This window comes from Aotus nancymaae, unplaced genomic scaffold (genome assembly GCF_030222135.1).
Source record: "Aotus nancymaae isolate 86718 unplaced genomic scaffold, 86718_ANA_hifiasm-v0.15.2.pri h1tg000089l, whole genome shotgun sequence".
In the NCBI taxonomy this organism is placed as follows: Eukaryota; Metazoa; Chordata; class Mammalia; order Primates; family Aotidae; genus Aotus; species Aotus nancymaae.
In genome coordinates this window covers 7,141,249-7,153,853 of record NW_026988504.1, presented here as the reverse complement: position 1 = coordinate 7,153,853, position 12,605 = coordinate 7,141,249, and the positions used below count along the sequence as shown (strand labels likewise).

General features: G+C 41.8%; 1 protein-coding gene across 5 annotated transcripts in view; it reads right to left on the bottom strand.

The window, feature by feature from the left end:
* ACOX1 (acyl-CoA oxidase 1) overlaps positions 1–12,605 on the bottom strand; it is a 32,647-nt gene that overhangs the window by 12,872 nt on the left and 7,170 nt on the right. For 3 of the 5 annotated variants that reach the window (XM_012453676.3, XM_064369498.1, XM_012453678.2), the window contains exons 4-6: positions 2,865–2,972; positions 778–897; positions 521–636 (exon numbers count right to left, since the gene is read on the bottom strand). In XM_012453676.3, the coding sequence (XP_012309099.1) occupies positions 521–636; positions 778–897; positions 2,865–2,972 (344 nt within the window). Of the gene's footprint in view, positions 1–520; positions 637–777; positions 898–2,864; positions 2,973–5,042; positions 5,204–12,605 lie in introns of all 5 variants that reach the window. The other 2 variants (XM_012453677.3, XM_064369499.1) reach the window with 1 other exon arrangement.

The window sequence follows — 12,605 nt, the reverse complement described above, 5'->3', positions numbered from 1 at the left end:
ATTCTAACACATGCAAAAATTTGCGAATCATTGGTTGAGCAAATCAAAATATGTCCTTCACCGCTAACTGCTTCTGATTGCACTGTCACAATAAAAGAAACATCAGAAGTAAAAATGCATTTTTACTTCCTTTTTTTTGAAACAGGGTCTCACTGTCATCCAGGCTGGAGTACAGTTGCACAGACAGCTCACTGCAGCCTTGACCTCCCAGGCTCAAGTGATCCTCCCACCCCAGCCTCCCAAATAGTTGGGACTACATATGTGTGCACCATACCCAGTTAGACTTTTTTACTTTTTGTAGAGATAGGCTCTCACTATGTTGCCCAGGCTGGTCTTGAATTCTTGGGCTCAAGCAGTCCACACACTCAGCCTCCCAAAGTGCTGGGATAACAGGAATATGCCAGACTGCCCGGTTGTTATTACCTTCTAAAAAAACAGACCATTCTAACCCTGTTGTTAGCAACAGCCACTGCAACCCCACTGCTTGATGCCTCTGCTTCTATTTTCCATCAAAACATACCTGGGCATACTTCATCAGCATGTTTTCTCTGGGAATACGGTAGTTGTCCATTTTGAGGTAGCCATTGTCCATCTCATCATAACCAAATTTGGGGCCAATGTCACCAACAGTAATTCCTACCACAGATGAAAGTCACGAGATGTTTATGCTCTAGAATTTCTGGCTTTTGCTCTGCCTTTTCAGTAGGGCATCCTACCTTCTGCAGAAGAAAGTGCTCAGTTTAATTTTCATCTCAACATCAGATGAACAATTCTTACCTGGCAAAGGCTTATGGGTCCCGATTTCACGAATAGGTACAATAAAGGCATGTAATCCATAGCATTTCCCCTTAGTGATGAGCTGGGCGAGAACTATTGCATGATTTGAAGTCTTTCCAACTGTAACATCAAAGAGAACAAGGGAGAGGTCAGCAAACGTTCTTACATCTTCAAAGGGTAGAAAAAGAAGAAAGCATATGTTAAATCTAACACTAGACTAAACCAATCCGTGTCCAGAAAGCCTTTCTGCTGACAGTATCACACCTAGCTTTCAGAAAGAAATTCCCTTAAGCTGAAGGTTACTACTTTCTTTTCTACTTATTTCTCATGCATTTACATAGAGAAAATTTTAGGATAAAATATTAATTTAAATTACTTCTTTGTTATCCCTTAAGGCAGTGCTGTCCAAAACAGTAATCACTAGCTACATATGGCTTCTTACATTTAAATTACAATTAAATAAAATCTATGGCTGAGTGCTGTGGCTCACACCTGTGGGAGGCTGAGGCAGGCGGACACGAAGTCAGGAGATCGAGACCATCCTGGCTAACACAGTAAAACCCCGTCTCTACTAAAAATACAAAAAATAAGCCAGGTGTGGTGCCACGAACCTGCAGTCCCAGCTACTCGGGAGGCTGAGGCAGGAGAATTGCTTGAACCTGGGAGGCAGAGGTTACAGTGAGCTGAGATTGCGCCACTGCACTTTAGCCTGGGCAACAGAGCAAGGTTCTGTCTCAGAAAAAAAAAAAAGCCAGGCGTGGTGGCTCATGCCTGTAATCCCAGCACTTTGGGAGGCCAATGGATGGAACGAGGTCAGGAGTTCAAGACCAGCCTAGTCAACATGGTAAAATCCTGTCTCTATTAAAAATACAAAAATTAGCTGGGCATGGTAGCACACGTCTGTAATCCCAGCTACTTGGTAGGCTGAGGCAGGAGAACCACTTGAACCCAGGAGGCGGAGGTTGCAGTGAGCCGAGATCGCGCCACTGAACTCCAGCCTGGATGACAAAGCAAGACTCCGTCTCAAAAAAATAAAAAATCTATCTATATATCTATCTATATAGATATATACAGATATAGATAATGTGAATTAAAAAATCCTTCAACCACTAACTGTATCGGAAATATATATTCCAAGATAACTCAGAATGGCAGTAAGAAGATATAAAAGTTTCATGTCAAAGCTATTTATTAATTTTTTTTTTTAGGAGACAGGGTTTCACTCTGCCACACAGGCTGGAGTGCAGTAGCATGATCATAGGCTCACTGCAGGCTTGAACTCTTGGACTCAAGCAGTCCTCCCACCTCAGCCTCCTGAGTAGCCACAACTACAGGTCTACAGGTATGTGCCACTATGCCCGGCTCCCCCTTATCCCGCCCCCCCGCCCCCCGCCACGCTTGTTTGTTGGTTTGTTTTTGAGACAGAGTCTCGTTCCATTGCCCAGGCTGGAGTGCAATGGTGTGATCTCAGCTCATTGCAACCTTCCCGGTTTAAGCAATTCTCCTACCTCAGCCTCCTGAGTAGCTGGGACTATAGGTGTGTGACACCATGCTAGGCTCATTTTTTTTTTTTTTTTTTTTGAGACGAACTTTTCTCTCTTGTTACCCAGGCTGAAGTGCAATGGCACAATCTCAGCTCACTGCAACTTCTGCCTTCCAGGTTCAAGTAATTCTCCTGCCTCAGCCTTCCCAGTAGCTGGGATTACGAGTGCCAGCCAATATGCCAGGCTATTTTTGTATTTTTAGTAGAGACAGGGTTTTGTCATGTTGGCCAGGCTGGTCTCGAACTTCTGACCTCAGGGGATCCACCTGCCTCGGCCTCCCAAAGTGCTGAGATTACAGGCATAAGCCTCTGCCTTCAACCGAATTTTTGTATTTTTAGTAGAGACAGGGTTTCACCATATTAACCAGGCTGGTCTTGAATTCCTGACCTCAGGTGATCTGCCCGCCTCAGCCTCCTGAAGTGTTAGGATTACAGGCATGAGCCAACCAAGCCTGGCGGACATTCTCATATAAGCACTACATTCTAAGCAAAATCTCATGACAAACCTTCAAAAAATCCAATAAATGCTGAAAAATTCACTTACGCCCACCAGGCCACCATTTAATGGAGGTCACAGTAGGACTGTTGAGAATGAACTCCTGGGTTTTAGGGTCATATGTGGCTGTGGTTTCCAAGCCTCGAAGATGAGTTCCTAAGGAGATAAATCACATTGACGTCAGATAAGAAAGAGATGGAAAAAAAAAGATAGGCACAAGGTAAAACTTCCTGCACAGTCCTTTAAACTCTCATATCTCAGAGAAAAAGAAAATCTAACAAAAAACACCTGTAGATGAGCTACAACTGGTTGATAACCAAGATCCCGCGTTTCCCATACTACCTGGTGGTTTCCCACTAAGTTGAAAATGTTAAGCGTCATGCATGTTCTGTTTCTATATTTGATTTGTTACATTTATTTACAGCAACTAAAGGAAAATATAAAGGAACTTAGAATCACATTTTTAAGATCACAATATATGAATTTAACTGGGATGTTAACTGTCCTTTTAAACCTATCTCTGAGTTGCAGTATGCCAATTTCAACTCATATGTATTGTATTAACAACACCCATTCAACATTCTAGAATTCTATACTCATGAGAATAAGATAACATGTGAGAGGAAGTCATTTCAGCTAAAATTCTTATAAATTAAAATTTTATTTCAGAACGATTGCTAGAATGGAAAATAAGACCTTTAAAAAGTATAACCATTATGGGAGAAATGACCTAGAATGTAACTTTAAAAAAATTCCTAAAAAAAAAAAAGAATAGAAAAAAGGAAAATAAAAAACAAAAACAAAAACAAAAAAAAAGAAAAAGAAAAAAGAAAAAAAAATTCCTAAAGGTCCAACAATAAGGTCTCAGTTTACCCTACAGATTTCCAATAGCAGGTCTAACTTAGTCGTAGCTGGTTCCTTAATGCGGCAAGGAAGAGTTTCCAGGTTCATATGCATACTGGGATAGACAGGGTCTTATGTTTTAAATCTTAACATAAATATACCAAAATTATTTGAAAAGAGAAATAGAAAAATGTTCTAGGTGGCACTCTATGAAAATACTGTACCAAAGCAAATGTTAGGAACCCTTACCAGTCTGCTTTCACAACACTAGACCTCATTAAACACTTACACTTTGAAACATTTAGAAGCTTTCAAGCTGAATAACCAACTTATGTGCGATCCACAACTTTCCTGAGAGGGAGTCAACAAATTAGACACAGACAGCTTTCATCAAGGAAGCAGCTTTTACAGAAAAGCAGTAACATTAAACAGAACAGATAAGGACAAAATGTTTTCAAAAGCACAACTGAAACAAATACTATTCCACTTGTAGTCTCACGAAAATCCTGTAAAATACTACTCAGCACCAAGTAAAAAGCAGCAGCTATATGGAAATAAGAAGCAAGTGGTAGATACACACTAGAGCAGTTTTTCTGAAACATCAGAGCAAAAAAAAGAGAAACTATAAGCAAATGAATGGCAAACTCGGACCAATTCAGAGCAGATGCAAAGAGGAACAACGGCCACCACCAGCCCACCCAGATGCGTGAAGAAAGCAGGAGGAGGATGGAAAGATCAATGAAAGGTGGAGATACAGAGTCTGAAACCAAAGGCCGGCAAGTTTCGGCTTATCTTGATTTTTTTACTCTCTAAGTCACTTGTAGAACTACTGATTGGCTCAAAGTACAAATAACTCCAAGGCATAAAGTTACACACTTTGGTTATAAGTACCCATTTCCTGCTTGACAGGTAGTGGGAAAAAAACCCAAAAAAACAGAACAAACAAAAAAATAAGTACCCACTTCCCTGAAGCAAATCCAAGAGTACATATACACAAACTATTATTTGTATTTCTTCTGGAATTTCAAAAGTTCATTAAGGTATCAGTGTAAAGGTAATCAGATAGTACTGAAGAAAAAAACAGCTTTAGGCTCTATATGCACACAGATTCTATGCGACCTCAGTAACATTGAAATACCACTTTGTAAATAAGGCCTGACTTGCCATTCTTGACCTTCTGAAGGGGAACTATGGCATTAAAAAAGACAGTAATTTTATTGCTACAAAGCAGTGTTTATACCAAAACCTGGACTCTGCAAAAAGAGCTCATTTAAACAGACGGTAGAACACTGACACATCATCAATGGCACATGGTGGGCACTCCAATACATGCTAAGTTCACAGGGCCCGCCCAACCCATTAAGTAGACTGAATACACCATACCATGACCCATCTCTGTCTGGGCATAAGTGCCAATGATCTCCAAGTTCCAGGCGGGCATGAAGAAGCGCTCCTGCTGCTCCGCAGTTGCCTGGTGAAGCAAGGTGGGCAGGAACATGCCCAAGTGAAGATCCAGAGGCTCAGGCCGCCCTCGGTGCACAAAACTTCGAGGAAATACCAAGGACGGGCATTTGAGAGAAGAGTCATCAGGCGTGAGAGAATCAGCAATTTAAACAGAGCAAGGAGAGGAGACAAAAAAAATCTTCTTAAGTATGAATTAGTTGCATGCACTTAATCATAGATGGGAGCACCGTGCCTTTCTGTATTACTTTACAACTCTTGGTAATTTCCATTTTTCCTGAGTCAGCAAGGAGTATGATGACAGGGATTAGTTACTGATTCCAAAGCCAAAGCAACACAAAACCATGCGTGCAAGGCAGAGGATCCTGGTCCAGGAATTAAATCAAAGGAAATAAAGAGAATTTGAGAGGCTGGTGCAAGTGGCTCATGCCTGTAATCTCAGCACTTTGGGAGGCCAAGGTGGTCAGATCACCTGAAGTCAGGAGTTCAAGACCAGCCTGGCCAACATGGCAAAACCCCATCCCTACTAAAAATAGAAAAATCAGCCAAGTATGGTGGTGCGAGTCAGCAGTCCCAGCTATTCAGGAGGCTGAGGCAGGAAAATCGCTTAAACCTAGGAGGCAGAAGTTCCAGTGAGCTGAGATCACGCCACTGCACTCCAGCCTGGGTGACAGAGTAAGACTCTGTCTCAAAAAAAAAAGAGAGAATTTGAAAAGTTGTATAGGCTATGATCCCAGCACTTTGGGGGGCTGTGGTGGGCAGATCACTTGAGGTCAGGAGTTTGAGACCAGCCTGACCAAGACACCAGGCTACAAAATTAGCCAGGCGTGATGGGAAATGCCTGTAATCCCAGCTACTTGGGAAGTTGAGGCAGGAGAATGGCTTGAACCCAGGAGGTGGAGGTTGCAGTGAGCCGAGATCATGCCACTGCACTCCAGCCTGGGCAACAGAGCGAGACTGTCTCAACAAAGAAAAAAAAAAATTTTGTAAAGAATGGAGAATTTGCTGAGTGTGGTGGCGTGTGCCTGTAATCCTAGCTATTTGGGATGTTAAGGCAGGAGAATCCTTTGAGGCCAGGAGTTGGAGAACAGAGAATTTGAGCGGTACTGGTACAAGAATTTCCTCTGATGAGAGCGAGACAGAATGCAGCAGTTCTCTCAGTGACAATCTGACCCCTAGACTAAAGTTTTTCCTCGATGCAATTTCAATAATGCTTCTAGGCTGGGATTTTTTCTCTTCTGTCCACAGAACATCCAGTGCAGAATCACATTTCTCACATAAGTTCTGATAATTTCCTTGCGTTTTTTTTTTTTATGTTTTTTGAGACAGAGTTTCGCTCTTGTTGCCCAGGCTAGAGTGCAATGGTGCAATCTCGGCTGACCATAAACTCTGCCTCCCGGGTTCAAGCAATTCTCCTGCCTCAGCCTCCCTAGTAGCTGGGATTACAGGCACGCATGCACCACCACGCTGGGCTAATTTTGTATTTTTAGTAGAGACAGGATTTCTCCACGTTGGTCAGGCTGGTCTTGAACACCCGACCTCGGGTGATCCGCCCACGTTGGCCTCCCAAAGTGCTGGGATTACAGGCGTTAACCACCTTGATTGGCTCCAACTCTGATCAGTTCATTCAGATTCATCATGTTAAATATTCAGCCATGCTCTACTGAAACAATTTAATACAAAAACTGACAGTGCTCTTCATCCCAATAATTTATTTCAGAAATAAAAGACATGCAATTTCTAGTGAAGACCATAATAACAAGTTATAGATTCATGTATAATAAGCTCTCCATGACAATTATATAGAAGTTATCACTAATGATAATAACCATCTTAGTGCTATTAATTTTAAATCCCCATTCTGGGGTCATTCTTTTCTACTTAAAATGTGCAGGTGACAGGATTCTGTGTGAATTTATTGCTAAGGATAGGAAATTGTTCTATATGCCTTTGTGTTTTTCCACATTACTGGTATTCTGTTTAATTGCCAGTTCCAAATCTGCCAACTCCACGTTGCTCTTATCATTCTATGTGTCTTTGAAATGAGCCTAAATGATGTTTCAGTTTTAAATTCCTGTTTGTTCCATGCAAGTTAAGGAGGACAACTCAGACAAGGGCTGATCAATGGCTTCTTCCAATCTAGAGGCTGGCCTTTCCACTAAGCAATCACACTTTAGAAAAAGAAAAATTTTGTACAAATTCCTCCACAAAGGAAAAAAAAAATGGACTAGTGCAAACAAGGAAAAAAAAAAAGAAAAAAATCTAAGTATGTGTGACTGTATCCCTCATTTTACAGAGAAGAAATTAAGGCTGAGACAGATTAAATGCCTTGCTCAGGGAAAAAAGATAATAGCAAAAAAAGGGCAAGAATCTCGTCAACATGGGAGCTGAGCAAGGGGTACACATGGACATGCAGAATGGAGGAAGAGACATGGGGGCGGGGCACAGTGGCTCACGCCTGTAATCCCAGCACTTTGGAGGCCGAGGCAAGTGGTAGTGGGTGCCTTTAATCCCAGCTACTTGGGAGACTGAGGCAGGAGAATCACTTGAACCCAGGAAGCAGAGGTTGCAGTGAGCCATGAGCCATGACAGTGCCACTGCACTCCATCTTCGGCAACAGAGATTCTGTCTCAAAAAACAAAACAAAATGGACATTGGAGGCTTCAGAATGTGGGAGGATGAGAGGGGTATGAGGCCTGAAAAGTTACCTACTGGGTACAGTTTTCACTATTTGGGCAATGGTACTGCCAAAGCCCAGACTTCAACATTACACCATATATGCATGTAAGGAAATGGTACTTGTACCTGCTAAACCTATTTTTTAAAAAAAGAACGTTGTCACCTAGTCCTGTCTCCTAGCTGGGGAAATTACTGCGTAAGCACAGCATGGACTAAAGACTGACTGTAGTGAAGATGCTAAAAAGACATGCTGAAAAAGACAGAGCTGACCCTGGAAGCACTGAAAATGGAAATCCCACAAGATGTCACCACTGGTGGAGACTAGGGGATGGGTTCACAGGGTCTCTTGGTGCTATTTTTCTAACTTCCTATAACACTACAATCATTTAAAAAAAAAAAAAAGGTGAGGCATGGTGGGCGGATCACCTGAGGTCAGGAGTTCGAGACGAGCCTGGCCAACATGGTGAAACCTCATCTCTACTAAAAATACAAAAAAATAGCTGGGTGTGGTGGCAGGTGCCTGTAATCCCACTAGGGAGGCTGAGGCAAGAGAATCACTTGAACCTGGGAGGCAGACGTTGCAGTGAGCCGAGATTTCACCACTGCATTCCAGCCTAGGAGACAGAGCAAGACTCCATCTCAAAAAAAAAAAAAAAAAAAAAATTAATGGCAGAAATCTCAAGAAAAACACATAAACACATTCATGGGATGAGAGTGCTTTTCACTCAAACAGGAATGTCAACTGTCCCCAGCCTTTTAAGAGTACTGTCGAGGAAGAAAAATCAATGTACACTTAGAACCTGGAAGGCAAAAACTCTGAGTTAAGACTGAAACCTGGGACCAGCCACTTTTCGTGCTTCCATGGAAGGTTGTTTTACTTCACTAGAAATCAGGGCAACTTCTGGTGAAGGAAAGGCCACTGTCAAGCACCCATCAGAGTCTGGAAGATTTACATCTGAGTGTATCACAGAGTGAAGACGGGCGCTAAGGTTACAACAAACGCGCTCAGCAGGGCGGGATAAAACCACTACCATCACAAATGGTTCTGACACTAAAGAAAATATTCAGGAAAAAAATATTTCTTGCAACTAAGACAAGGATTAGAGTAGATTAAGATGACAGCAAGAGTGAAGAAAAAAAGAACAAAAGACAAGGATTATTCAGATGTGGATGAAATTTAGAAATGTTACAAGGAGAAAGTGATCTGCATAGTGTTTTGACTTAAGCCAAGTACTTGTTTTAAAAGCTGGTTATGCATGATAAAGATGATATATTATTTTAAAATAATTTATCGTAAAATTACCAAGCACCAACATCATACTTAGTGAAGCACTGGAGTCAGTTATTTTAAAACCAAAACATCAAAAGGCATTCCCAGCCTCTCTTTCCACATGATACAAGGCTGGAAAAGCTGACAATCAATACTGAGGAAGAAACAATTAGACTAATCATATATGAGAAAGGAAGAAATAAAAAGCAGCTCTTCAGACAGCATGGTTATCATCCTAGGAAATCAACAATGACAATAAAATCCCACAATAAGTGAACTGAGAAAAGCTGCAGGCTACAAGGGAAAAAAAAGTTAGCAGCATTCTTATCTGTCAGGATCATTCAAATGGAAATCCCAGTAAAGAAAAAGACAATTTAAAAAAGCAGGGTGGTTCCCTATAATCCTAGCATTTTGGGAGGCTGAGGCAGGTGGGTCACCTGAGGTCAGGAGTTTGAGGCCAGCCTGGCCAACATGGTGAAAACCCGTCACTATTAAAAATACACAAAATTAGCCAGGTATGGTGGTACATGCCTGTAATCCCAGCTACTGAGGAGGCTGAGGCAGAATACCTTGAACCCAGGAGGCAGAGGGCTGCAGTGAGCCAAGATCCTGCCGCTGCACTCCAGCCTGAGCAACAGAGACTCCGTTTCAAAAAAAAAAAGTAACAAAATATTTTATTTTAAATTTGTTAAATAGCTTATATGAGGATATTACAATTTATTTAAGAAAAAAGGTAAAGGCTGAGCGTGGTGGCTCACGCCTATAATTCCAGCACATTGGGTCACGAAGGCAGGCAGACACGAGGTCAAGAGATCAAGACCAACCTGGCCAACACGGTGAAACCTCGTCTCTACTAAAAGTACGAAAATTAGCTGGGTGTGGTGGCACGCATCTGTAATCCCAGCTATTCAGGAGGCTGAGACAGGAGAATCAGTTGAATTTAGGAGGCAGAGGTTGCAATGAGCCAAGATGGCGACACTGCACTCCAGCCTGGCGACAGGGTGAAACTCTGTCTCCAAAAAAAAAAAAAGAAAAAAAGAAAAAAGATAAATACTTAATAGGGTGCAGGGAAAAAAGAAGATATAAATAATAGAAAAGAAATAGCTTCCCAAGAAAATACAAGGCTTCAATATAAAACTATTCTTGTAGATACAAGATGATAAAGAAGGAGAAAAAAAAAACAAAAAAAAGTTTTAATTCCTGTAAATTTTTTTTTTTTAGAACTTGACAAATTCAGATCAGAATTCATCTAGAATAAGCAGGCATGAATACCAAATATATATATCTTGAAATGTAACTATAGCAGGCTTATCCTACCAGATTTTAAAAAGCCTTACAAACCTGGGCAACACAGCAAGATCCTATCTCTACCAAAAATTTAAAAAAAATCAACTGGGCATGCTGTTATGTGCCTACACTCCCAGCTACTCAGAAGGCTGAGGCAGGAGTATCACTTCAGTCTAGGAGATCAAGGCTGCAGTGAGCTACGATCAAGCCACTGTACTCCAGTGGGGTCCCAGACCCACCGGGCAGGTGTGTGTCTGAGCTTCTTCGTGTCTTTAGAGGAAAAAAGACACACTCTAGAAAGAAGAGATAAGGCTGGTGACTGAGACTTTCGTAGGTGACTGAATTTTAGGATTTGGAAGGAACATGGGGTGAACCTGAACACCTTCCCGGGCCCCTTCACTTCTCAGCCAGAAGTGAATGAGTCCCAAACTCAAAGTTACAGCTGCTTCTGTGAGAACGCGTTAGATAATCATTGTTGATCCATGTTCCAAAGTCTCAGAATCCAAACAGTTAGATCTCATTCTATATAAGTTGCTCTATTGCCACTCTCCTTGATGTTGACTTTTTTACATATAAGGTAAAACTGTAACGTGATGCAAATTAACCAACCTGACTTGTTTCCAAGGAAAAGATCAATAGTCAACCAAGAACAGCAATATGAATTAAAATTAAAATTCCAGCAAGAAAAAAAACCTGATCTTAGGACACTGTTCTCTAGACCACAGACATTAAGATAACATTGGTTCAAATACAAGAAAATACCTAAAACTAGAAGGAATAAGAGAACAAAATCTCTTCACAAAGGCAAACTTGCTCACAGCCGTACAGGATCTCCGTCCACTTTCTGTTCTCCTCAAACCAGCAGTTTTTGTGCGTGTGTGTTTTTATTTTCTCGCCACTGTACCAGTGCACAAACCAGCAGAGTTTAAGTCTTCCTTTCTTCCTCTCTTCTTTCAAAATTTAGGGCAGGCCAGGCAGAGTGGTTCATGTCTGTAATCCCAGCACTTTGGGAGGCCCAGGCAGGTGGATCGCCTGAGGTCAGGAGTTCAATACCAGCCTGGCTCAAATGGTGAAACCCCATCTCTACTAAAAATACAAAAATTAGCCAGGCATGGTGGCGGGCACCTGTAATCCCAGTTACTCAGGAGGCTGAGACAGGAGAATCGCTTAAACCCAGAAGACGGAGGTTGCAGTGAGTTGAGATTACGCCACTACACTCCAGCCTGGGGGACAGAGCAAGACTCCGTCTCAAGGAAAAAAAAAATTAGGGCAAATATATATTTGTGATGTTACTTTACAAATGAGGCAGAAGCATTAGACCAACAAGAGATATACTTAACAGACTCATTAGCCTCACACTATTTCACATCTTATGCCTCCCATGAATAGCACGACTGCAAAGTCAAATACATTCTACAATGATGAATAATGAAACAGAGTTCTGTACCACAAAGCTACTTCAAGATTACAACACACACACACACCTCCCCCCACCCACACACACACACATGCACGTACACAAACACACAGATACTCCAAGAGAGGAGGACTACATAAAGAATCTTATCTGTCAGCTGGGCGGGGTGGCTCACATCTATAATCCCAGCACTTTGGGAGCCTAAGGCAGGCAGATCACCTGAGATCAGGAGTTCAAGACCAGCCTGGCCAATGGGGAAACCCCATCTCTACTAAAAATACAAAATTAGCTGGGTGTGCTGGTGGGCGCCTATAATTCTAGCTACTGGGGAGGCTGAGGCAGAAGAATCGCTTGAACCCAGGAGGCAGAGTTTGCAGTGAGCTGAGATTGAGCCACTACATTCCAGCCCGGGCAAAAAGAGCAAAACTCTGTCTCAAAAAAAAAAAAAGAATCTTATCTGTCTTCCATCCTGAAGTCCTGGGTGTTTAGTAAGGTGTCTGGAACGTCAAACCATGACCAGCAATTTGCTGTCTCCACGGAGATCACGATAAATAACATTTTCCTTAAACCAATTCACACATCAAAATCAGCACTCAAACACAAAATGATGTTTCCATGATCTGTATCCCTTTTTCTTTCCCTTTCTTTACTCCTCCTATTTTGATAATTAGACATAAGCCTGGGCAGCTCAAATTCCAAACACTCAAACCTATCAATGGCCTTGTCTATGAAAACAAACCTATTTCACATTAAGAAAAAAAGCAAAACTTTTTGAAGGGAGCCAGACATCTAGGAACAATTTTTTTTTTTTTTGGAGACGGAGTTTCGCTCT